At 38.9% G+C, this 23,088-nt stretch overlaps 1 protein-coding gene across 1 annotated transcript in view; it reads right to left on the minus strand.

The window, feature by feature from the left end:
- Positions 1 to 23,088, minus strand: part of LOC139444184 (chromatin-remodeling ATPase INO80-like) — a 63,028-nt gene that overhangs the window by 25,892 nt on the left and 14,048 nt on the right. The window contains exons 9-28 of the mRNA XM_071225084.1: positions 22,524 to 22,577; positions 22,156 to 22,359; positions 20,426 to 20,606; positions 20,040 to 20,107; positions 19,524 to 19,572; positions 19,236 to 19,330; positions 18,770 to 18,883; positions 18,248 to 18,343; positions 17,530 to 17,732; positions 17,135 to 17,219; positions 16,705 to 16,822; positions 15,702 to 15,787; positions 15,056 to 15,223; positions 14,014 to 14,113; positions 13,505 to 13,612; positions 11,424 to 11,514; positions 10,159 to 10,236; positions 9,224 to 9,473; positions 8,285 to 8,413; positions 7,057 to 7,282 (exon numbers count right to left, since the gene is read on the minus strand). Coding sequence (XP_071081185.1) covers positions 7,057 to 7,282; positions 8,285 to 8,413; positions 9,224 to 9,473; positions 10,159 to 10,236; positions 11,424 to 11,514; positions 13,505 to 13,612; positions 14,014 to 14,113; positions 15,056 to 15,223; positions 15,702 to 15,787; positions 16,705 to 16,822; positions 17,135 to 17,219; positions 17,530 to 17,732; positions 18,248 to 18,343; positions 18,770 to 18,883; positions 19,236 to 19,330; positions 19,524 to 19,572; positions 20,040 to 20,107; positions 20,426 to 20,606; positions 22,156 to 22,359; positions 22,524 to 22,577 — 2,503 coding nt within the window. The remainder of the gene's footprint in view (positions 1 to 7,056; positions 7,283 to 8,284; positions 8,414 to 9,223; positions 9,474 to 10,158; positions 10,237 to 11,423; positions 11,515 to 13,504; positions 13,613 to 14,013; positions 14,114 to 15,055; positions 15,224 to 15,701; positions 15,788 to 16,704; positions 16,823 to 17,134; positions 17,220 to 17,529; positions 17,733 to 18,247; positions 18,344 to 18,769; positions 18,884 to 19,235; positions 19,331 to 19,523; positions 19,573 to 20,039; positions 20,108 to 20,425; positions 20,607 to 22,155; positions 22,360 to 22,523; positions 22,578 to 23,088) is intronic.

The raw sequence follows: 23,088 nt of genomic DNA on the forward strand, positions 1-23,088 counted from the left end.
TCTCGGACCATCTGTCTGTCAGCTGGGCCACATCCCCTGCAGTGATCAGCAGGAGCAACCCTAGCCTGTCTCACAATCCCTGAACCATATTATTTTCTCTTCTGTTATAAGTTTCTGCTGTTACGCTATAGACTACATGAAGCAAGTCTAGATTTCCACAGGTTCACTGGGGCACCTTTTCAATTTATATGGTTTTGCTCGTTTCTATAGTCATATATGTTTAGAGACACCCAAGTGAGGAGACATTGCTTTAGAGGTGATGATTGAAACCTGGGGTGGGGATATAGCTGTCATTGATTGGAAATTTTCCTTTCATATATATCGACTCAAAAGAATCCCGAAATATCGATTTACTGACTAATACTAAAAATAATGATTTTCTGAATGGTTATAGATGAGAAAATACCCATGTACCCCTGCAATTAATCAAATTAATGTGCAATATGAACTGGATGATCAATTAATAGTAAAATTGAATTTTCTGCCTCCTCATTGTCCTTCTGAGCTATGGAAACTTAAATAAAATGAAATGTTTCTCTGACAGTCAATTATTTATTTTGTATAGATACTCAGATATTTAAATCAATACAGTATCAACATTCCAAGGTTGTCAATACATTGATACCGCAAAATGTATGATGACATCCCTCAGTAGGGATAACATACCAACTGGCTGTGGACAGTAATTCATTGTTAAATTCTTTTGTTGACTTGCCACACCACTTCGCAACTAAAGCTCAAGTACATCACGATTTCTACAATACTTGTGCAATCTAACTTAAGGCCTTTATAAGGCCATGACTGCACTGTAAAGGCAAAAAGTAAGAACAAAGTGTGCTTTCAAAACAGATTAATGAGAATTCTTGTTTATTTAATTGTCAGGATGTCTAAATTTGTCCATTTAACTATACTACAGTAAAATATGTTTATAACAAACACACTCATGAGGAACTGACGGATATTACAAACCTAATTTTAGATATTGTATATATGCTCATAACTAACTACGGTTATAACGAACTGAAATTAGTGGTCCATTTGAGTTTGTTATAACCATAGTTTACTGTATTATATATTCAAGTCTATACACTCCAGTGTTTTAACAATATTAATGGATAGAGTGATAGGCTAAATATTTGATACATGATGTAATCACACATCGTAAGAGAATAAAATGATTGTAATGAGTTACCCATGGTTGCAAAACTCAGGCCTTTTCAAGCCTGTGAAAACACTGAACACCTTCATTTTAATTTCTAACAGTGAGTCCTGCTCCCATTTTGCAGTGTTTGAAATTCATCTGTGCAGCTGGTTCTGAGAGAATGACTTAAAAAACATAAATGTGTTTGAAATCAGGCATACAAGGTGAAGGTATGTATCAGCTATTTTATCAGATATTTATCTAGGATTCCAAACTAAGTGCCCATGGCAGGTAATTTGGGGAAAATTGGTATTTTGTTCGACATTGCAATTTTTAAAGTACTCATAAACTTAGTTTCAGAGGTATTTTAACATTGTACTTTAACATTACTGTCAATGCAATAAGTTAAATGTGTTAAAGCCTCTTCCTGCTTATTTGTCCTATTTTCAGCAACATACAAGTCAGTTCACCAAAGCCATCATGTTATTCATAATGATATTAACATGAGTGAGTGAGTTGGATTTTAATGCCACTTTCAACAGTATTCCAGTTACAGTGTGTCAGCTTGGAGGAAAGCCCATAGAGATGCAGGGTCTTAAACGATATTAACATGAACTGGGACAATTTTAAGCCTCATTTTTTCAATGTAGATTGAAGCACTGATATCAAAATTTGTGATCACTTGTTTCGACTTGTATAGTACTGAAGAAAATTACCTCCAGGTCTACCTATAGTAACAATATCAGGCAGGGATTCACTTCAAATCTGGTAACCTAATCTTCATAATCACCTACAATAAAACAGCTGACAGATATTCACAAGTTTTGCTGCTAATACTCATGATAATTAAATCAACTAAGTTGCTGGATGTCTATGTATTTGGTGAGTGAGTCAAGTTTTCCTGTCTTTTAGGATTATAGACACATCAAGGAATAGGAAACCCAAAATGAGACTCAAACCAGTGATTTCAGCATGACGAGCCAACACATTAACCACTTAGCTACCAAACCTCTCCTCTTCATTAAACACATTCACTGTAGCATACAGTCCTGAAGTTAAAAGGTGTTACTTGCCTGTCACTTCATAACCTGAACCTAAAACCTAACCAGAGGTCAAACTGTTAACGCTTCGCTGTAAAATTTCAAAGGCTGATATTCTTAAAATGGCTCCTGGAATATTACAAATGGCTCCTGAAATTCTAAAAGCAGAGGCCACTTGGATGCCAGAAAAAAAGGAGAGTAAATATATGCTGCTACCCTAATAACATTCAATTGGCCAACTGATAACCTTATTTTTTATGTAACACTGAACTAATTAGGATAGGATTCCCAACATGAAGCTGATTATGACTGGAATCTAAATAAGCTGCACTTGACTTTACAGTTTGTTTTGACAACACTATCAGTGTGCAGACTTGACATCCGAGGGGAAGCTCATCTCCAGACAGGCTATCAGATAACATCTCACCCCCCTCAAGCACTTACATAGGCAATACTGTGAGTTAATCAACAATCTAACAACAACAGCTACAGCTATCTCGCCCACACATAAGGCATTACCCATGTGACATGCCAGATAATCATTATCCCTCACTGATGTATAGCGCGAATGGCAGGAAGACAATCACTGTCTGTATTCTGCTAGGAAACTATTACACCCATGTTGGTTGTTAAACTTATTTCTTAATTAAAAAGTCGTGTTTCAAGTATAAAGAATGTAAACATATTATTTCAATATCAAGTAAACAAAACTACAGTATGAGCCAAAATAATATCTTTTTTTGTGTGCAAGCATTGCATTGAATGGGTGTCTGTGATAAAACTAACAGACATTTATGATGCATGTGAATGTAATTCATTCATAAAATAATGTGAATGAGGTGTATCACATCTGTAAAAAAAACCTCAAATGCATCAATACTCTTATACACTTACAAATTATCTTATACATTTTTTTCCCTTACAAAAAAGCAGTTAGATGTTATGAAGCACACTTCAAATAAACTCAGCAGCAAAGACTTGATTGAAATCTGATGCTGATGTAGTGAGTGTATGCTGATCAGTCAAAGGGAGGTAACTCTTTCAAGCAATTCCTGTTCCTTCTTCAGTAAACAAATAATTTCAAGAGATAAAAAAAGAGAGACAAATCAGCAATATCAAATGCAAATGTTAATAATCATTAAAAAAGACACCGAAAAATATCATCCTTCATTAGCATCTGGTTCTTCTATACCACATCATGAAAGCCCTTTAAGTAAACAAAGGTACAGCCATGCCTTTGCGATATTGAGGATTTGGATAAAAAGCTGGATACTCAATGACTCCCCCAAATTTAAATATTTTCCTCACAAAAACACATCATCATGTCATTCACATTGGCAATAGTATATCAACAAATCCATACTGAATTACACATGTCAAAAAAGGAATCTGAAATGTTTGTTCCTAAAGACTGTTTATGCTGTCAGACTTGTTTACATGATGTCAGAAAACACATACAGAATGTTTATGGTGTCTTTAACATTTTCAACGGCTCAGCTAGAGTGAATATGGATCAAAGCTGCTTAAAGCAATATATCAGCAATATCATGGTGCGGGACACAAAGTATGGTGGTGAACAGAACATGGACCTTGGGTACGCAAACTGTTTTATCCACTAGCCTACCTTCGTGACTGGACACAAGGAAGCAAATTCCTTAGAAAATATTCATAAGGCTAAGCTAATCTTTTTCTTGTTCTACACATTTTCTTATGCAAGACTACATAAGATTACAAGAAGGGAGGCGAGGCGTTGGTATATTACATATAAGCATGATGACAAATCCTGCGGTAACAAAAATTACCAAACAGAAAGTTACAAATGACGACATTTAATCATGTGTATCTGTCCAACTGATTGTAACTTTTAGGACAAGAATCTGCTTATTATTTCACTTTCATGAATGGTTATCGGAAAGAATGGATGCATGCTGATGGGGTCCCATTTTGTTTACAAGTCAAAAGTGATACCATATTAATATCAGACAATGTCTGGCAGCTATAAAAATTATCTTATTTATAACTTACTCAAAAATGGTATATTAAGTGTATGGAAAATGCTTCAATATTCATGAAATAAGCCAAAATGTTCTCAAAATTAAGACACATTTCATAATGGAACCTCTAATGACCTTGACCTTACCAGATCCCACATTCAAGTTCATGTATATTAAGTTTCAGCAAATTCCAATTATGAATACATATACCAAACACAAACTAGTTTGATGCCATACCCATACTAAGTGAGCTTGACCTTCAATGGCATCAAATCATGTCAGAACAATATCACTGAAATGTTGTTTGATGTTTAAAGCAGTACTTCAGTAATAAAGATAAAATAACAGATGAGAGCAACATTCTTCATGTTTGCTCAAGTAACATCAGTGCCTGAGAAAGTGAGTGAGTGAGTAAGTGATTATGGTTTTACACTGTTTTTAGCAATATTCCAGCAATATCACAGAAATGGGCTTCACACATTGTACCCATGTCGGGAATCGAACCTAGGTCTTTGGTGTGACGAGCGAATGCTTTAATCACTAGGCTACCCGACTGTCCCAGAGTGTGTGAGCGGGTTGCTGTGCAATATTCCAGCAATATCACAGAAATGGGCTTCACACATTGTACCCATGTCGGGAATCGAACCTGGGTCTTTGGTGTGACGAGCGAATGCTTTAATCAATAGGCTACCCGACCGTCCCCGAGTGTGTGAGTGGGTTGCTGTGCAATATTCCAGCAATATCACAGAAATGGGTTTCACACATTGTACCCATGTCGGGAATCAAACCTGGGTCTTTTGTGTGACGAGCTCAAGAAACGTGTGAGCGAGTGAGTGCTGATTTATTCCAGTCAGTAATATTCCAGCTATATAATATTTGCTTGTAAATAATCAAATCTGGCCTAGGTAAACCAGTGGACACTAGTATGTGCAATAATGTAAGATGTCAGGCCACAATGACACAGATACTCTCATTTCCAATCTTCAATAGTTGGTTCTTACAAAATGCTTTGGTTAATGAGTGAGTGAGTGAGAGAGTGAGTTGGGTTGAACGCCGCTTTTAACAGTATTACAGTAAGTGATTCCTCGATATACCGCTGTCATCAGGATCCAAGATCCCGACCCCACGCTGTAGGAACGAGCACTGTACAGATATTCATTGCTGATGTTTACATTACGTAATGATGACAGTGAATAGAACAGTGGCACAATTATTTCACAGTGGCACGGGACATGTAGATCTATGTAACACCGATCGTGGACGCTGATTCAAAATGCATGCGTAAAAAAATATAAATACTTTTTAGTGTAAATAAATCAAAGAACAGTGTATTATTTTACGACTGGATGTTATACATGTAGATTCTATGTAAGGAAACAAACTGTTGTTATATTCTAGTTTCTCGGAAGAAACATGGTCAACGCCAACCTACTCATTATCGATCGATGACAGTGTATTACAAAGCCAACCAGGCCTTGTAACCAAACTAATGTGAGACCAAAGCTGTCATTGGTTAATGTATGATGATGTTTTAACGTTTGGAAAACCCCGGACAGAGCCGGCTCACAGTATGCACCTTATGTAAATGTACATTACATGTGTAACTACTCGGTTATTTGAGCAATTCATAAAAATCAGACAAACACAAACATAGATTTGAGTGGATGACAGATATATTTTGTTCTATGAAATGGTAAAGACTAACAAACTAAGATATATTTCATACCCTTCGTAATTACGCTATTTAAACAATGAAGTTCCAATGTTGTTTTTTTTAGGTCTAACGGTTACTCAAGTCCGGATTAAATACTGGAAGTCATTGTTTCTATTGTTGTTATTGCATTACATGCGGCCGGTTTGAAGTTCGAAGATACATCACATGAGATGAGTATTAAACAAGTATTTGTCACAAAGTGATTAGTTCTTGAGATATTGCGGCAACACCGTTTTCCAACTCCAAAAGCAGATTTGCCTGCCGTGACCTTGAAAATGGGGTCAAGGTCACCAAAACCGACTGGTGTCTGCGGATTCTGTATATACACCATAGTTCCAAATATGAAGACAATCCAGTGTTTAGTTCTTGAGATATCGCGGCAACAAACAGGTGGGACATACGGCGATCGTGATTCGCGCGGCGGGGGACAATATAACAATGCAGCTGAAGTTTCTTGTTGCAGTGATTTGATTTTATGTGAGTATAATGCCACATCTGTGTACAATATGTTTTTCACAAAGGGAACAAAAGGCAGAATGGTTTGATCACATGCAGCCGCATACAATGAATGTAATTGTTTTACAAATACACACACGACTCAGTTTATTTGTCATTTTATGGGCATTTACTCGCTTTTAAGGGGAAATTCTTCATGAATTTTTGGGAGCCAAGGTTTACCCCGCGGTGCATCCGGAGTAGCTGTACATCGAGGAGCATTCAGTCGAGGAATCACTGTATATCAAGCGTGTCAGCTTAATGTGGGAGGAAAGCCCAAAGTGATGCAGGTCTCAGACTTTTACCACTTCGGTGAAACCAACGATCACAGGTATGGTGCTGACAAACATAGAAACATAATCGGGGCAAACAGGGATTTGAACCCACAATTATAGGTTTCTGGCGTGCCCAAGGGATGCAACTCTGCACAGCGAATCACGGAGCCTTAGAAACCTTGGCCATCCTTGCCCCCTACTTGGGTCAGTGAGAACCATTACCCTGGTTTCTTCATGGAGACATAACAGTAGGAGCTGTCAGTAGGTAAGGTGTACAGTTGATGTATACAGAACTGGAGAAAAATCATCTTCGTCAGCAAATAGTTATCAGTGTTCCATTACCTGGAACAACTCCTGTAAAATGGCATGATGAGATTTCACAAGACAATGGTCCTACCTGGTATGAACACAGCTGAATATCCATGGCGAGGTTGTACGGCTGCCAACCCCCCAAGCGGACGTGGGAAGAAAGTCAGGGCTGGCCATCGCACATCCATGTATTTTTCTGGTGTGCCGTACAGCAGTGCCCTCTTAGCATCGAGAGTCCCACATAGGTCCTGCCTCATCTTCTGCCAAGCTGCACTTCGATCCACAGTGTACCACTCTATAGATCCACATCGCACCTGAAAATAATCCACATCGTGTTCAATGTATGTCTTCAATTTCTCGTATTTAAGGATTTTGAATTGCATATATTTTCATATCTTACGCTAACAATTGTGACTGCTATCCTCTGATACACGACAAACGAATGATCACTTTGTTCAAGGTTGACCAGCGATGAAACAGAAGGTTGTTTGGAAGAAATGACTGCTAGGAAAACATGTACTGTATGGTGCTACACAGGGCTTGAATTAAGGAACTTCATTTAACTTGCACCATGAAAACCTAGTTGCACCAGACAAAATAAGGTTGCATTCCTGTCCCATAAATTTATCAAAGTTGAACCAATACTATATTTAGACACTTTCAAATTTTGCGAATTAGTGCACTGATGCAAAGACATAGAGAATCCATTTTGAAAAGCTGTTCTCAGTTGCAAGTCTTTTCTGCAGTTATCAAAAAATAACATTAAATTTTGAATCCACATCAGCCAATCACAACTGTGGCAAAAAGTATAACACACACCCTTAGTAATTACATGCTTATATAATCTTTATCATTTATCTTTTACATAAACAAATCATGAAATGAAGGGCAAATGTGAAACTTTTGTTGTAATAAACAATTCAAACATTTGTTTCTCACCTCAGTATTAAACAAAACATCAGACATTGATGAAATAGTTCCAAATGACCCGATTCATGAATATCACCTGTAAGTAGTATCCACACGCACTGAACCTGGACCTGTCTGCTGTTTAATGCTGTACTCATCAATATTCCAGCTATTTGAAGGCAGACTGTAAATTATCGAGCCTGGGATCGAGCATCATGCGCATCGATCTTCACAACTGGGATACAATGACATGCATCAACCAAGTCAGCTAGCCTGACCACCCGATCCCACTAGTCACCTCTTACCACAAGCATGGGTTGTTGAAGATCAATTCTAACCCGTGTCTTTACGGGTAACTCACATGTGATGTAAGAAACATAAGTTACAAGCAAGTACTGTTGTCCTACCTTTGGTATACAGTTGTAGAGAAAGGCTGGAATTGAAGTGGGCTGACATCTAAACACTCTATCCGGCCTCAGTCTATGCGGATGGATAGGTAGAGAGATTTCATCAAAAACTGGATTCCGTTTTGGGGACTAAAGAAACAAATATGAACCAAGGTCACCATACACATATATATCATGATGCATTTTCTGCACTCTATCTATGACAATACATAACTCAACAACTATACATTGTTCTAGTGTATCAGGAAAAGCAGCCTGCAAACACATTATTTCTGTTTAATGATAAACAACTTAGAACCTAAAGAAGAGCATTGGATGTCAACTTCTTTATTATGAGGAACACAACGTTTTGGAGTATATCCTTACTCCTTCATCAGATGTGCCTCATATTTAAGAAGTTGATATCCATAAATTCTATTCCTTCCATGTATCAGTTCTAAATGCCATTCAAAGACTTAAACTCAGAACCTGTCATCAACAATGTTGCACTGTGACATCATTAATGTGACATGAGTTAACCTTACATCAACAATGGTATTTGCATTATGGCAAATATGCTGTAGAGTGCCTGATGATCATTAAATGTGTGATTTTTACTGATCAGTCACTTATCTTGAACTTCACATCGATAATACGGTTCAAAATGTGATGCTGAAGTGCTTTTAACATGGGACCCCTATATGTTGAATTCATAACACTGGGGCTGTGAAAAGGACCTCTTGACTTTCATTCTAATCTTAAACATTGTGAGTAAGTGAGCGAGTATGGTTTTACGCCGCTTTTAGCAATATTCCAGCAATATCACGGCATGGGACACCAGAAATGGGCTTCACACATTGTACCCATGTCGGGAATCGAACCCGGATCTTTGGCGTGATGAGCTAACGCTTTAACCACTAGGCTACCCGACCGCCCCCTTAAACAGTGTGAGATATTGACCTTGGTAGGAGAATGAGGTGGACTGAGCTGGTGCCTCTTCAGGGCAGCAGCTAGCCGCAGGTGCCGCAGTCGGATCTGCCGGTGACTAGCTGTCTCGCTGATGTAGTGAAGGACATGGGTTTCATGGGATGTGATCCTGGAGGTGGTGGCGGTGAACACGAGTCGGCGGAGGTGGGGACTTGCATCCAGGTTGGTGAATGAGGTAATTCCACAGGGCTGCAGCAGCAGAAGCTGGTTGGAGAGCTGCTCGCTGGAATACAAGACACGAGTTGTTTACACTGCTACAAGCACAGAAGAGTCCCTGTGGTTCCCCAGGTACAAGTGAGCTGAAAATCATACTCAGTCACATTTTCAAAACAAACCAGGCAAGTGTGCCGGTTACGAGGATCACAGAGTGAATGTGTATGGTAATATGCTGCTTTGAGCCATATTTATACAGCCAATCATGGTGAGACTCCAAGGCGGGGCTTCACACACAATACTCCTAATGCTCCTTTATGCAATATAGTGAGTGAGTGAGTTGTGTTTAACGCCGCATTTAACAGTATTCCAGTCATATCACGGCGTGTCAGCTTAATGTGGGAGGAAAGCCCCAAGAGATGCAGGTCTTAGATGTTTACCACTTCGGTGAAACCCACGTTTGGTGCTGACAAACCTAGAAACATAATCGGGCGAACCAGGATTCGAACCCACAATCGCAGGTTTCTGGCGTGCCCAAGGGACACAACTCTGCACAGCGAATTGCGGCGCCTTAGACGACTGGGCCACCCTTGCCCCTTTTTTGCAACATAAATTGTGACAGATGACTGTGAATGTTGAGACTTAATACAGCAAAGAAGAGGGCTTTATTTATATCAGTATATATCACAGCATGTTAAAAATGTGAGAGGAAAGACCAGATTGATATTGTCTTAAAAACAATTCTTCCAACTCACCTGCCATTCTCGTGGCTCCAGTTGTCATAGTGGTGTATCCTATAAGCCTCTTTCAACCATAGGAAAACAGCTAGCCACCTGCATGTAACATGTCACAAAATATAATAATCTTTTTTTATTCTAGAGGGAATACAGAAGTTATCACAATTACAAAATATTTTGATACTATAAATATTTATTTATCATTCCACATATTTCATGGTGTGGTGTGGTGTGGTGTGGTGTGTGTGGTTGTATGAAGGGGGTGTATTTATTCATTATGTATTGTAGGCCACAGGCCCATTATACATTACAGAGTATACAGTGAGAGAGAAACATTATAATACAAAGGTAAATGATGTACACAAGATGTAGTTTCATTGCTTTGTAAAAGAATATGGATAGATTTTGAATGATTAATACATTATTTGATGCCATTAAAATATTAAACGTATGTATAGAGGGGTACAGGTAAAACTTTTTGGGTATATATTTTTCGTCTTAAATGTTCATATCGATCATACATTATTATAACATGAAATTCATCTTCAATTTGATTTTGATTGCAAGCCCGACTCAACCTTTCAGATTTTAACTCTTTTTTTTTATACCTCCCAGTCTCAATTCAGAGCTGGTGGGAACAGCATCTAAATTGCGCAAAGGCACATCTATATTTAAAAATTGCCCTAATGTTTCTAAGCAGAAATTTGTTTTGAATAAACTGTAAAGAGTTGATTTTGAGCTTGATGAAAGAGCTGAGTGCCAGTTTTGTTCCTAAGATAATTTTAAAAGTATAAATTCCGACAGAAAGCTGGAGATATTACTTATAAATTGTTGTTTCCATATGAAACCAAAACCAGTAGAGAATAGGATGTGTTTTACTTTTGATGCCCAGTTAGTTTTACCATTACTACAGTCTAACAAAAAAATGTAATAACATTTCTTTACTAAACGTGATTCAGGCATATTAATTATTTTCCACCAATACTTAACGGGGGTAAAATTGTCACATATTTGTATCTACTGAAATAATCAGTTATTTTTAAACAAATAAAATATATTTATGACCCTATGACACTTCAACAGGTCTTCCACAATGAATCGAATCACCCACTGATGGGGCCTATGCTGGCTTTTTAGAAATCTCATGATACATACAATTTGATTATTGTGGAAAGGCATCAAGTTCGAAATGTTAGTCTATTTCTTGTGAACAGGTGTACATTTGACAGATTTTTGTTACACACTGCAAGTTTTCTTCTCTAAGGCTTGTCAATGCTACCTACCTGACCAACAGCCCTCCCATGTAAGCTGTCAGCTCTCCTGGGGATGTGTTGATGAAGCGGAGAAATGAGAAACAACTATGTACATGTGAACCTGCAATGTATAAAACAAAAATTGTCACCAGCCACAGAACATGTCACACGAAAGGGTATCAAAGAGTCTCGAGCCCTGAAATATGGTTGTGAACTTAACTATTTTTCAACATGGTCCCTTTGCAGTTGAAGAAACTCTCTCTCTCTCTCTCTCGACTAATGCTGATTTTTCTCATGCTAGCCCACTAAGATACGATGCCACAGTTTAACAGTATACTGTCTCCGAGCTGACCTGTCCTTGTTTTAGCCCCTTAATGCCATGCACCAGGCAGGGTAACAACAAGAACCATCTTTTAATGTCTTTTGGTATGACGCGACCGGGGATCAAACCAACACCCTTCCTATAAATGCCTATCAAAGAAGCAACACCCTTCCGCTTTCCGAACAGACACTCTGCCACTAGACCACGGGGGCAGTCAGGTGTAGAAAGTAACCTCTGTGTCGCCATTATATCTGGTCAACAGGGGAATAGAAGTGGCCTTCATTTTGTCAAGATAGCATTTTAGGAACTCATCGGGAACAAACCATTGACATATGTCGGTGTTCACAAAGGACTGTTTCTATTGACCCATGCAAGAAGTCTGTGGTCATGGAGTGTAATGTGCCTATTGTTGAGTACCAGGTTTTGCACAACATCAAATGTTTTCTTTTTTTGGCGCTGGTGGTGGGTCGACCAGAGAGGGGACATCTTCCAAACACTCTCGCCACGTTAAAATTCCTTCAGCCAACACTTAGTTGTGGCATATAGTGGGGAAGCTTCCATATAAACAGCATGTAACTGTTCATCAATATTCTTTGGTGAATGACACTCAAAGGAAGGTTTTGTGACTGCCTCATTTCCATGCTAAGGAATAAGGTACCCCTTGGTCAAAGTCAATTATCAGCAAGTCACAGGTCAATACTAATATATATGACACCGTAAGCACAACAACAAAAACAAGTATTTGTCACAGAGTGACGAAATATCCCCCGCCTGTACACCATAGTACCAAATATGAAGACAATCCAGCGATTAGTTCTTGAGATATTGTGGCAACACCGTTTTCCAACTCCAAAAACAGATTTGCCTGCTGTGACCTTGAAAATGGGGTCAAGGTCACCAAATCTGACAGGTGTATGCGGTGTCTGTATATACACTATAGTTCCAAATATGAAGACAATCCAGCGATTAGTTCTTGAGATATCGCGGCAACACCGTTTTCTAACTCCAAAAGCAGATTTGCCTGCTGTGACCTTGAAAATGGGATCAAGGTGACCAAAACCGACTGGTGTCTGCGGAGTCTGTATATACACCATAGTTCCAAATATGAAGACAATCCAGTGTTTAGTTCTTGAGATATCGCGGCAACACCGTTTTCCAACTCTAAAAGCAGATATGCCTGCTGTGACCTTGAAAATGGGGTCAAGGTCACCAAAACCGACTGGTGTCTGCGGAGTCTGTATATACACCATAGTTCCAAATATGAAGACATTCCAGAGATTAGTTCTTGAGATATTGCGGCAACACCGTTTTCCAACTCCAAAAGCAGATATGCCTGCTGTGACCTTGAAAATGGGGTCAAGGTCACCAAAACCGACTGGTGTCTGCGGAGTCTGTATATACACCATAGTTCCAAATATGAAGACAATCCAGTGTTTAGTTCTTGAGATATCGCGGCAACAAACAGGTAGGACGTACGGACGGACGTACGGACGGTCGTGAATACTATATCCCCCGCTTCGCGCTTTCGCGCGGCGGGGGATAACAACAACCAGGCTCAAAACTTTCTGATCTCCCCTCATATTTGCATTTTCTCTTTGAAATGTTTCTACATCTTGAGTTATTCTTTTCTCAGTCAATTTTGTTCGTTGTTTTTCAGATTTTATTGGCAAAATTGTTTAATTTCAATATCAAATGACAGTAGAAAAGTAAAGCATCAACACTTTCAACAGTTTCAATTTGAAATTGAGTGTAACATTAATTTAGCACCATAATAAGTAAGTAGACTTACTGGAATGAGACTGGGGGAAGAGTGAATGATGGATATGTTCAGATGAAAATATGTACATCAAGTTATACAAAACTTTGGCCTTGCTTGGCTGAGCACTTTCAAGTATACCTGTAAACAAAGGAACAGGAATCATCATCACTGAGAAGTATTTTTCAAAGGGTGAGTGAGTATGGTTTTACCACGCTTTTAGCAATATTCCAGCAATATCACGGCAAGGGACACCGGAAAATGGGCCTCACACATTGTACCCATATGGGGAATTGACACTTGGGTACCCCACCACCCCAATTTTCAAAGCGGAAACAAAGGGTATAAAAGCAAGTTTGAGATATGAGAATTATTTAACATGATCAGGTCTCCTATGTCAAGGAAGCCATTGTTCCTTTAGTGACTGCTGTGATAAAACTCCCAAAATGTAGCCTCCCCTTGACAAATGTTATGCCTAACTCTTTATTTCCATGCAGTTTTTAATGAAATTTATTGGAGGTAATAAGTACACGATTCCTTACCTTCCCGGTAGATAAGTTTTGGCACCGTATATGGCTCCAGAGCCATGTAGAATGGGGACTTAGGTTCTCGTCGTTCAAATAGGTCAGGATGATTGCAAACCTACAAGAAAGCAAAACCTGAAAGTTAGTGAAGTAATGTAATCTAATGAATATCAATTTTAACACTGAAATGTTATATTCCAACATTATCACATAGTATCTGCTAACTACATATAAGTATCAGGAAACAATCCCTAAAGGCTGAACAATCTTCCTCATTTCAAGAACATCAATTGGTCACCAACAAAATTGTAATTATTCTTTTCAAAGACAAAAATTTCCAAAGATGCATCTGAAACGATTAGCAAGTGAGTTGACACATGAAAGGACAGACAAAACAACATCGCAAAAACCAACTCAAGTATCTTTCAGTAGCTAGAGAGGGCACAGGTGGCCCAGTCGTCTAATTTGTTGTGCAGAATTGCCTCTCTTCAGCAGACCAGAAGCCTATGATTGTGGGTTCGAATCCCAGTTCGCCCCGATTATGTTTCTAGGTTTGTCGGCACCATACCCATGCTCATGGGTTTCATCGAAGTGGTAAACCTCTAAGACCTGCATCACTTCGGGCTTTCCTCCCACATTAAGCTTACACGCCATGATATAACTGGAATACTGTTAACAGCGGCGTTAAACACAACTCACTCACTCCAGTAGCTAGAACATTTAACATATTAGGAACACATAATAAGGATCCAATAATACAAACTATCATACTGGGCAGCCCCAAATGGGATCAGTTGTTTGTTTACTTGTTTTGTTTGCTGTTTAATGTCACACAGTTTTGCTGCATCATGATGAAGGCCTGACAAACAAGTGACTGGCATTGTGAGCTAAAGTCAACACCACTGGGGTACCAGTCTATGACACACAATCAACCAAGTCACTGTGTCTGACCACTCATTACATTAAGTCTACTCTTATGACATGCATAGGGGATAAATTCTAACACAGAATCTCCACAGGTATCTATTGTAGAACAAGGCTTAACATATAGCCAACAGACCTTCCTGAACTGCATGACAAGGTTCATGAGACTGCTGGTGGTGGACTGAGCCTGGGAGGTGTTGGACGTGGCACTGTTGATGAGGTCCTCAATGGAAATCTTGTTCTTCACAGCCTGGTACAGGAACTTCTGCCGTGATGTCAGAGGGCAGTACACCAACACCTCAATCTGCAACAAACATGTCACATGTGTACCTGTTATGTTCATGGACAGGTTTTGTGTTTAAACATACACTTTTAAAGTTCTCACTATTTACTTGAAAAGATTCAAAATGACACGAGCAAAATGTCTTTCCGTTCTAATAGATTTTTCAATGATTAATGTCCGAAAAACCATTGGTCATGAATTGTAAATTTCTCATTTATATCCAATTCTCTCAATTACATATATCCATATACGAAGTTGTTTTACCAACAGACGAAAAGGTCTTTTATGTACATGATTAATCTGTGACTCCAAAGTCCAGGGCTAGTTGAATTTATTTCGCCCTCGTATGCTCAGCAAATAAAAGTTCCCAAATTAACATTAAAATCTGGTGGAAATGATGTCAAGTTAGGGCTGGTAGGTTCAAGTGTTTTCGCACAGAGTGAATGATGTACTGTTGTACCACCAACTCTACAAACCACACTGAAGGATGCAATGTTACCTTGTCTGACAGTTCATTCTCTACATCTTTCTTGACTCTCCTCAACATAAAAGGTTTGAGGATCATGTGGAGTCTTCCAAGTTGATCTGCAACAAAGAACCAATGAATATTGAAGTGTGTACAAAATACAAGTCCAAAGAATGTTGAGAACTGTTTGAAGTGAAAATGAATGAAAGGTGTAGGAAAAATACGCTATTAAAATACATGTATACAAAAATGTACATGAAGCATTCTAAATCTTAAACAACACAAGTCTAAGGATAAAAGGCGGTCCTAGCAAGTATAATACAAGTCATTAAAAGAACAACTGTTTATCTGCTGACTCAATTTTTCTGATGAAAATATATCTATTAGTTAATTAGTACCAAAATGTTTTAGAAATACCCATGTCATGTATACAAAAATGTACATGAAGCGTTCTAAATCTTAAACGACACAAGTCTAAGGATAAAAGGCGGTCCTAGCAAGTATAATACAAGTCATTAAAAGAACAACTGTTTATCTGCTGACTCAATTTTTCTGACGAAAATATATCTATTAGTTAATAAGTATCATAATGTTTTAGAAATACCCATGGCTTTTAAGTACAATATCCAAGCCCATACTGGAAATGGGGCACCATACGCTGGAGGCAAAACTATTATGTACAAATAATTACTGGCAATTAGTACCCAAACTGATGCGGTAATATTATTTGGTTGGTTGGTTGGTTGGTTGGTTGGTTGGTTGGTTGGTTGCTATACGCCACACTCAGCAATATCCCAGCTATACGAAGGCAGTCTGTAAATAATCGAGTCTGGACCAGACAATCCAGTGATTGATATCATGAGCATCGCTCCACGCAAATGGGATCGATGACCAAGGCTTCAACCAAGTCAGTGAGCCTGACCACCCGATCCCGTTAGTCGCCTCTTACGACAAGCATGGGTTGCTGAAGACCTATTTTACCTAGAATCTTCATGGGTGGCGTTAATATTAATATCCCTTATCATCTGTGACCTACCTGCATCAATTCCTGACTGTTTCTCTGCATGACTCTCAATGTCTTTGGAGAACCATTCATTGAACTCATCATGTGAGTCAAACAATGTCGGCATGATAAAATGCAACAAGGCCCACAACTGCAATAGAAATTAATTAATTAAAGTCTCTTGAGGTGTCCAATATTTCATATGTTAAGTCTGAGGTCTGTCTTATTTTAGAAGAATTATTCTAATCTGGTATCATTGATTATCTGCTGTTGACCACTCAAGTGCAACCCAATAATGTGAATATTGTGATGACAAAACCAAATATAAATCTGGGAGAATCTGGGAACTGAACACACAGTCAGTGCATCCTGACTAAGGGATGCACCTTGGCAAAGAGAATAGAGGCACTGGGACCTCTAGTGCCTCCCAATGTCATTAAATGTCTGCAAGGTGCATGTTTACCTCTGCCATACTGTTCTGGATAGGGGTCCCTGTAAGCAGCAGCCTGTTCCGACAGTTGAATCCAAGCAGAATCTTCCACCGAACACTAAACAAAAAGAAATATTCAGAATGTAACTGGATATTTGTTAAAGTCTGCCACTAAAAGGTAAGTAAATGTGTACAGTTATTAACTACTATCAATTTCATCAAAGACTCCATGTCATAATGACACAAAAGAAGCTTATTATTTAGCAAGGGGAGATAACAAAGGTATCTCGATGAGGCTACATTGAGGGGGTTATATTACGATTAGGATATTTTCTGATTACTTTCTTTGTCATAAAATTTCAGTGTTTTTTGGGAAAACTGAAGTGTACATTGTTTGGAATAATGACTATCATGTGCCTGAGCCTCACCTTGAGCTACTTTTCAAGGCCTGAGCTTCATCTAGGATCATATATTGCCACTTGATTCTCTGGAAATACTTGACGTCCTGAATGACCAGCTGGTAGCTGGTGATCACCACATGGAACGATGCATCTTCTGTGTGAAGGCTACGCTGGTCCCAGAACTTGCGTAGAATCCGTCGGTCCTGAGCATTGCCCCAATATGGGACAACCTGCAAGTTCAAGAATCACTTCAAAGTACAAGTGTAGAGTGGTAATTATAGTCGAAATATGTTACATTTGCTAAAATGATGATCTAACAGTTTTTAATGACCCTTCTTTAATTTTGTGTGTGTGTGTGTGAGAGAGTGAGAGAGAGAGAGAGTGTGTGTGTGTGTGAGAGAGAGTGTGTGAGTTGAGTGTGTGTGTGAGAGTTGGGTTTAACGCCGCTTTTAACAGTATTCCGGCGTGTGAGCTTAATGTGTGAGGAGGAAAGCCCGAAGTGATGCAGGTCTCAGACATTTACAAGTTTGGTGAAACCCACAAGCACAGGTAAGGTGCTGACAAACCTAGAAACATAATCAGGGCGAACCGGGATTCGAACCCACAATCATAGGTTTCAGGCGTGCCCAAGGGACGCAACTCTGCACAGCGAATCGCGGCGCCTTAGACGACTGGGACACCCCTGCCCCCACTTCTTTAATTGAAAGGTGATGGAGAAATGATGCAGGAGTCTCATCATACCTACCTTGAACTTGGAGACAAATCTGGCACACTCCTGCTGCCAGTTGTGTAGTGTAGATGCCGGAGCTATGATGAGGAAGGGCCCCCATATTGACTGAAACTACAAAACAAAATACACAAGTGAGATTCTGTGTGTGACCTAAAAAGGAACATCAAATCTCCAACTGAGAAACATCAGCCCTGTTATCAAGGAAACCAAAGACTTCACTGTCTATCTGGCACAGAAAGAGGCCTGGGCCCTGTCCCACAAAGTAATCTTAGAGTTAGGGTGATTGTAACTCCCATACTTTAAGTTAGACCCATGACAATGGTAGAGCTAAGATCGCTCTGTGAAACGGGGCCAAGTACTATAAGAGCATTGGTTAAAATAGATGAATAAGCAACTACTCAGATTTCCCAAATTGAAAAAAGTTTTCATGATTTTGTTTCTTGAGCATAACTCAAGATCTGTTAAATTTTGTGGTATTGCTACAATCACTTTGTGGAAAGGAGCCCTGCATTACATCAGATATAACTGTTGACATACCTCTGCCAAATGTGCCAGGAATGCTATACTCTGAACTGTCTTTCCCAGTCCCATCTCATCAGCCAAGATCCCATTGATACCCTGGTTGTACAAGGTAGCCAGCCAGTTCATACCCTGAAATCAACGATGGTTGGAATGTTCATGGTAACAGGTTTTACACGATGGGGAAATGTGTGTCCAGTACACGCAAATGTCTAAAATGGTCTAGAATATATCGCATCCCAAGGGCCACACAGTAATATTCACTGTACCACATTGTTGACAATGTCTTGTAATTAAAGTAATTATCAAATTATTTTTAGATTTAACAATACCAAAATAAACAAACATCATATTCACACACATATTTGTTTTTGAAAGTACTGACAAACCCGGCATTGTTGATGTAACTGCATGGGTGAACTTAATTACTTCATATATTTAAATAACTCTACTTTCAACAATTAATCGCTTCATTTCAACACACCTTCAGCTGGTAGCCTTTCAGTGTGCCCTGAAATATACTGGGCTGTGGTCTCTCTTCTTCACTGGCCAAGACAGGGTTGGCAAGACTAGAACCCACTGAAAGACATGCACAAATTGGACCTTACATGCATTTGTATGCATACATAAAAATCGGAAACCATAATTTTTCAAACATAAATTAGAAACTTTCTTTAAACTGTTCTGTGAGTCTGTGAAAGTAAAATGCTAATGTTAAGTAGTTGTTTAGAAGAACAAAATCAAAACATTATGAGATTCAAAGATGACTTACACAACTCATTGCCATTGGTTTTGCTCAGCCTGTCATCAAATGATGAGGTCTGTAGAATATAAAACAGGGAATGTTAAAACACACTTTACCAATACTTGTATTTGACTAATTATAAAGACAATCTTTACACAGGACTATTTTAATTATTTTGTAAGTATCGGAGACATCAATATTTGAAAAGCATAAACTGTTGCAATATTGCATTAACACATTCATCCTGTCATAGTCAATGAGTGAATATACTACTTCAGCAAGATTCAAGAGATAACACCAATTACTAACAATAGGCTTCACATGTTCCACTGATTTCGGAACCATAATGTTGGTTGACTGATTCAGTGAAAAGCTCTGCTGGTCTTTCATCAGATGAGCTCCTGGGCCCACTTGCACAAAGCGATCTTAGCGCTAAGACCTTTGTAAGCCTCTGTTAAAGTATGGGAGTTACGATCATCTTAGCGCTAAGATCGCTTTGTGCAAGTGGGACCTGGTAATTAATTAAGTGTTTTGTTTATGTACCTTAGATTGATGAACTTGGAATGCTTGCTCAGCATTACATAGAGCTATTCTCTTCATTTCTTCACTATCTGGAAAATTGTTGGGATAATAGCTATATAAAAAGGGATGCATATAGAAAATCACATACTGTACTGACTTGACTGGAATATATAAAACATCCAAACCTCTCAAAAAACATCATTAATTTGGTCTCAATAATAATGCATCAACTGCCACACTGCCTCTTCTATAAATACTGAAACTGTAGTGCAATGTATTAACATTTCATAAACTTATGGACAGTAGTAACTCAGAACAAGACTTATATTTTGTATGGGCGATTTCAGTGAAACATTAAAGCAATGCATTATTCTTAGATACACGGTTATGACCAATGATGTACTTACCATAGTCGTCATCCAAACTTGATAATTCACACTGTCTAATCACCATCTCGCTATCATCCAGCTGATTCAGAATCTTTTCCTTTGCTGCTTCAGAGTCACCAATCAACTTCCGGGCCATAAAATGCGCATACAATTCTGTTTGTGTGATCAGGAAATTCAACTTCCGCTGCTGACGTCTTGCCTAAAACCAAAGTGCAAACAAACTCTTAGATCAGATCCTGCTCCAGATGACCTGGACAATGTGCTTAAAAAGGAACAAAGCCAGAGGGAATAGCCAGAAATTCTAAATGACTAAATAAAATAAAATACCATTGTCTTTATCTGAAGATCTTAAACTTTCCCTTACAACTGGCAATCTTTTATAACAATCATGAGATCAATATGGCTTGGAATGTGGTAAACCATCAACTGTAAAGAGCCACAGTAATAAAGATTCTAGCTGTACGATATTGATAACTGTAAACTCAGTCTTCTTACAGCTGATAGCTGTAAACAATGTTTCAGTTATATCAGTGAGTGTCAGGTCATGGAATCCAAGGACCTGTGAAGATTCAGGGAAGAATCCATCTTCAGAAACGCATGCTTGCCGTAAAAGTCGACTTCGCCTGTTGTAAGAGCCGACTAACAGGATCGGGTGGTCAGGCTCACTGACTTGGTTGACGCATGTCATCGTATCCCAATTGCGTAGATCAATGCTCATGATGTCAATTACTCAATTGTCTGGGTCAAGATGATTATTTACAGACCGCAATCATATAGATGGAATATTGCTGAGTGCAGCATTAAACAACAAACAAACAAACAAACAAACAAACAAACATGGTATCCAGGATAAATCCTAATCCTTACTAAGAGACACAACTCCACACTGCAAAATGTGGGAGTGAGTGAATATGGTTTTACGCTGTTCTTAGCAACATTCCAAACATCATGGCGAGGCACACCAGAAATGGGCTTCACACAAAGTACCCATATCGGGAATTGAACCCAGGTTGTCGGTGTGACGAGCAAACGCTTTAACCACTAGGCTACCCAACTGCCCCTGCAAAATGTGGTGCCTAGGACCACTTGACCACCACTGGAACACCACTGCCTCTACATACAGCTAGAGATTGTATGGAATTTACAGTCAATCATGTTCAAATTCTATCAGACATACAGCCATTACACAAACAGTCAGTCAGGTGTACCATCTGATGCTGACATATTTTGCCCTACTGAAAAGCATGGTGTTCTCTGATCCAGAGCATCAAAAGGGTCCCCATTTAATATGAAATGGTTAAATACTCTAGATAAGACAGCTCCACTGGACAAGAGTAATAATGTCCCATACTTTTAATATCTTAACCACCTGGGTTTTTTAAAGCACTGAAATACCAGGCATTGTTGATGTAACTGCATGGGTGAACTTAATTACTTTCTATATTTTAACAACTTTTAACAATTAACCCTACAATAATTAGCTCTACAACCACAGGCTTACGACAGTGCAAGTGTTTGGATCACTTTGTGAAAGGGGCCCTGATTCCACACTTTTCGGCTCTAATGACAAGCATGGGTAACAAGGGACCTACTCAGCTCCATAGTCCCTGGAGGTCCCCATTACCGGAGAGACAGTCATCCATATCCACCATCCTTGCAAGCTTAAAGGTCCTCATTAAAAAATTAAATGCAACAGGAAATGCTGCCAGAGAAGTGTTAGGATGCCCCATGTTATCCTCGTTACCCACCTCTCTCAGTTCCAGATCCATCTTCCTCTGTTCCAGGGCCTCCTTTTCAGCCTTCCGCCTATGCTCTTTCTCCACTTTGTCGAACCTCTTCCAGTACAGCAACATCTCCCGAGTGATGCGCCGGGCCCGGGATGGCGTCTCCTTCATCACCTTCTGAGACTGGATGGCTGCGCGGCGACATTCCTTCATACACTGCGTGGACACCTGGAGAGAAAATTCTTCAATAACACTTGCTTTCACTTCGGAATTGCACCAGAGTTGCTTCAACTGTGTAAATGACTCTGGTATCTTGATATTATCTTTTAATCTTGTAGTGGAACTTGAAACCAAGCCGCTTGAAAATTTGTAAATAAAACAGCATTCATTACCTTCTTCAACAGCGTAAGCATTTCTTTTCTTGCAGATGCTTTCTGCTTTTGAGCCTGAAATAATAATAATTTTACAAGTAATACCATCTGAACTATAATACAAAGACTAAACAACTATGTACGAACATAAATTTCACATAATAGGCTTCATAGGTCATGTTGTTTCAGAGGTAAACAAGGCAAAAAGTGAGCAGGGCTCACCAATACCACCGACCTTGACTCCAAAATATTTATAATTTAAAATTTAAAAAAAAACCACCAATATTTTCTCAGAAAATCTACTTTACAAAATCAAACTTTGCACCGCACCTTTCCTAGAAGTATAAAAAGTGGTCCTGGAGTTTGAAAAGAATCCATGTAGTAGTTCTTAAGTTAAAGGTTGCCCAAATGTTGAAGTAAAAAAAATTATTCTTAGTTCAAGACATGTAAAAATACATATTTTCTCATAATCTCTATTTATCAAAATCAAACTTTCCAGTGAACCTCTTCTATTAGTATGGAAACTGTTACCTAAATCTGAAAAGAATTCATCTAGTAGTTTTCAAGTTATATGTCACACAAATGT

This window comes from Haliotis cracherodii, unplaced genomic scaffold (assembly GCF_022045235.1).
Source record: "Haliotis cracherodii isolate W230 unplaced genomic scaffold, xgHalCrac1.p SCAF_5, whole genome shotgun sequence".
NCBI classification, from domain to species: Eukaryota; Metazoa; Mollusca; class Gastropoda; order Lepetellida; family Haliotidae; genus Haliotis; species Haliotis cracherodii.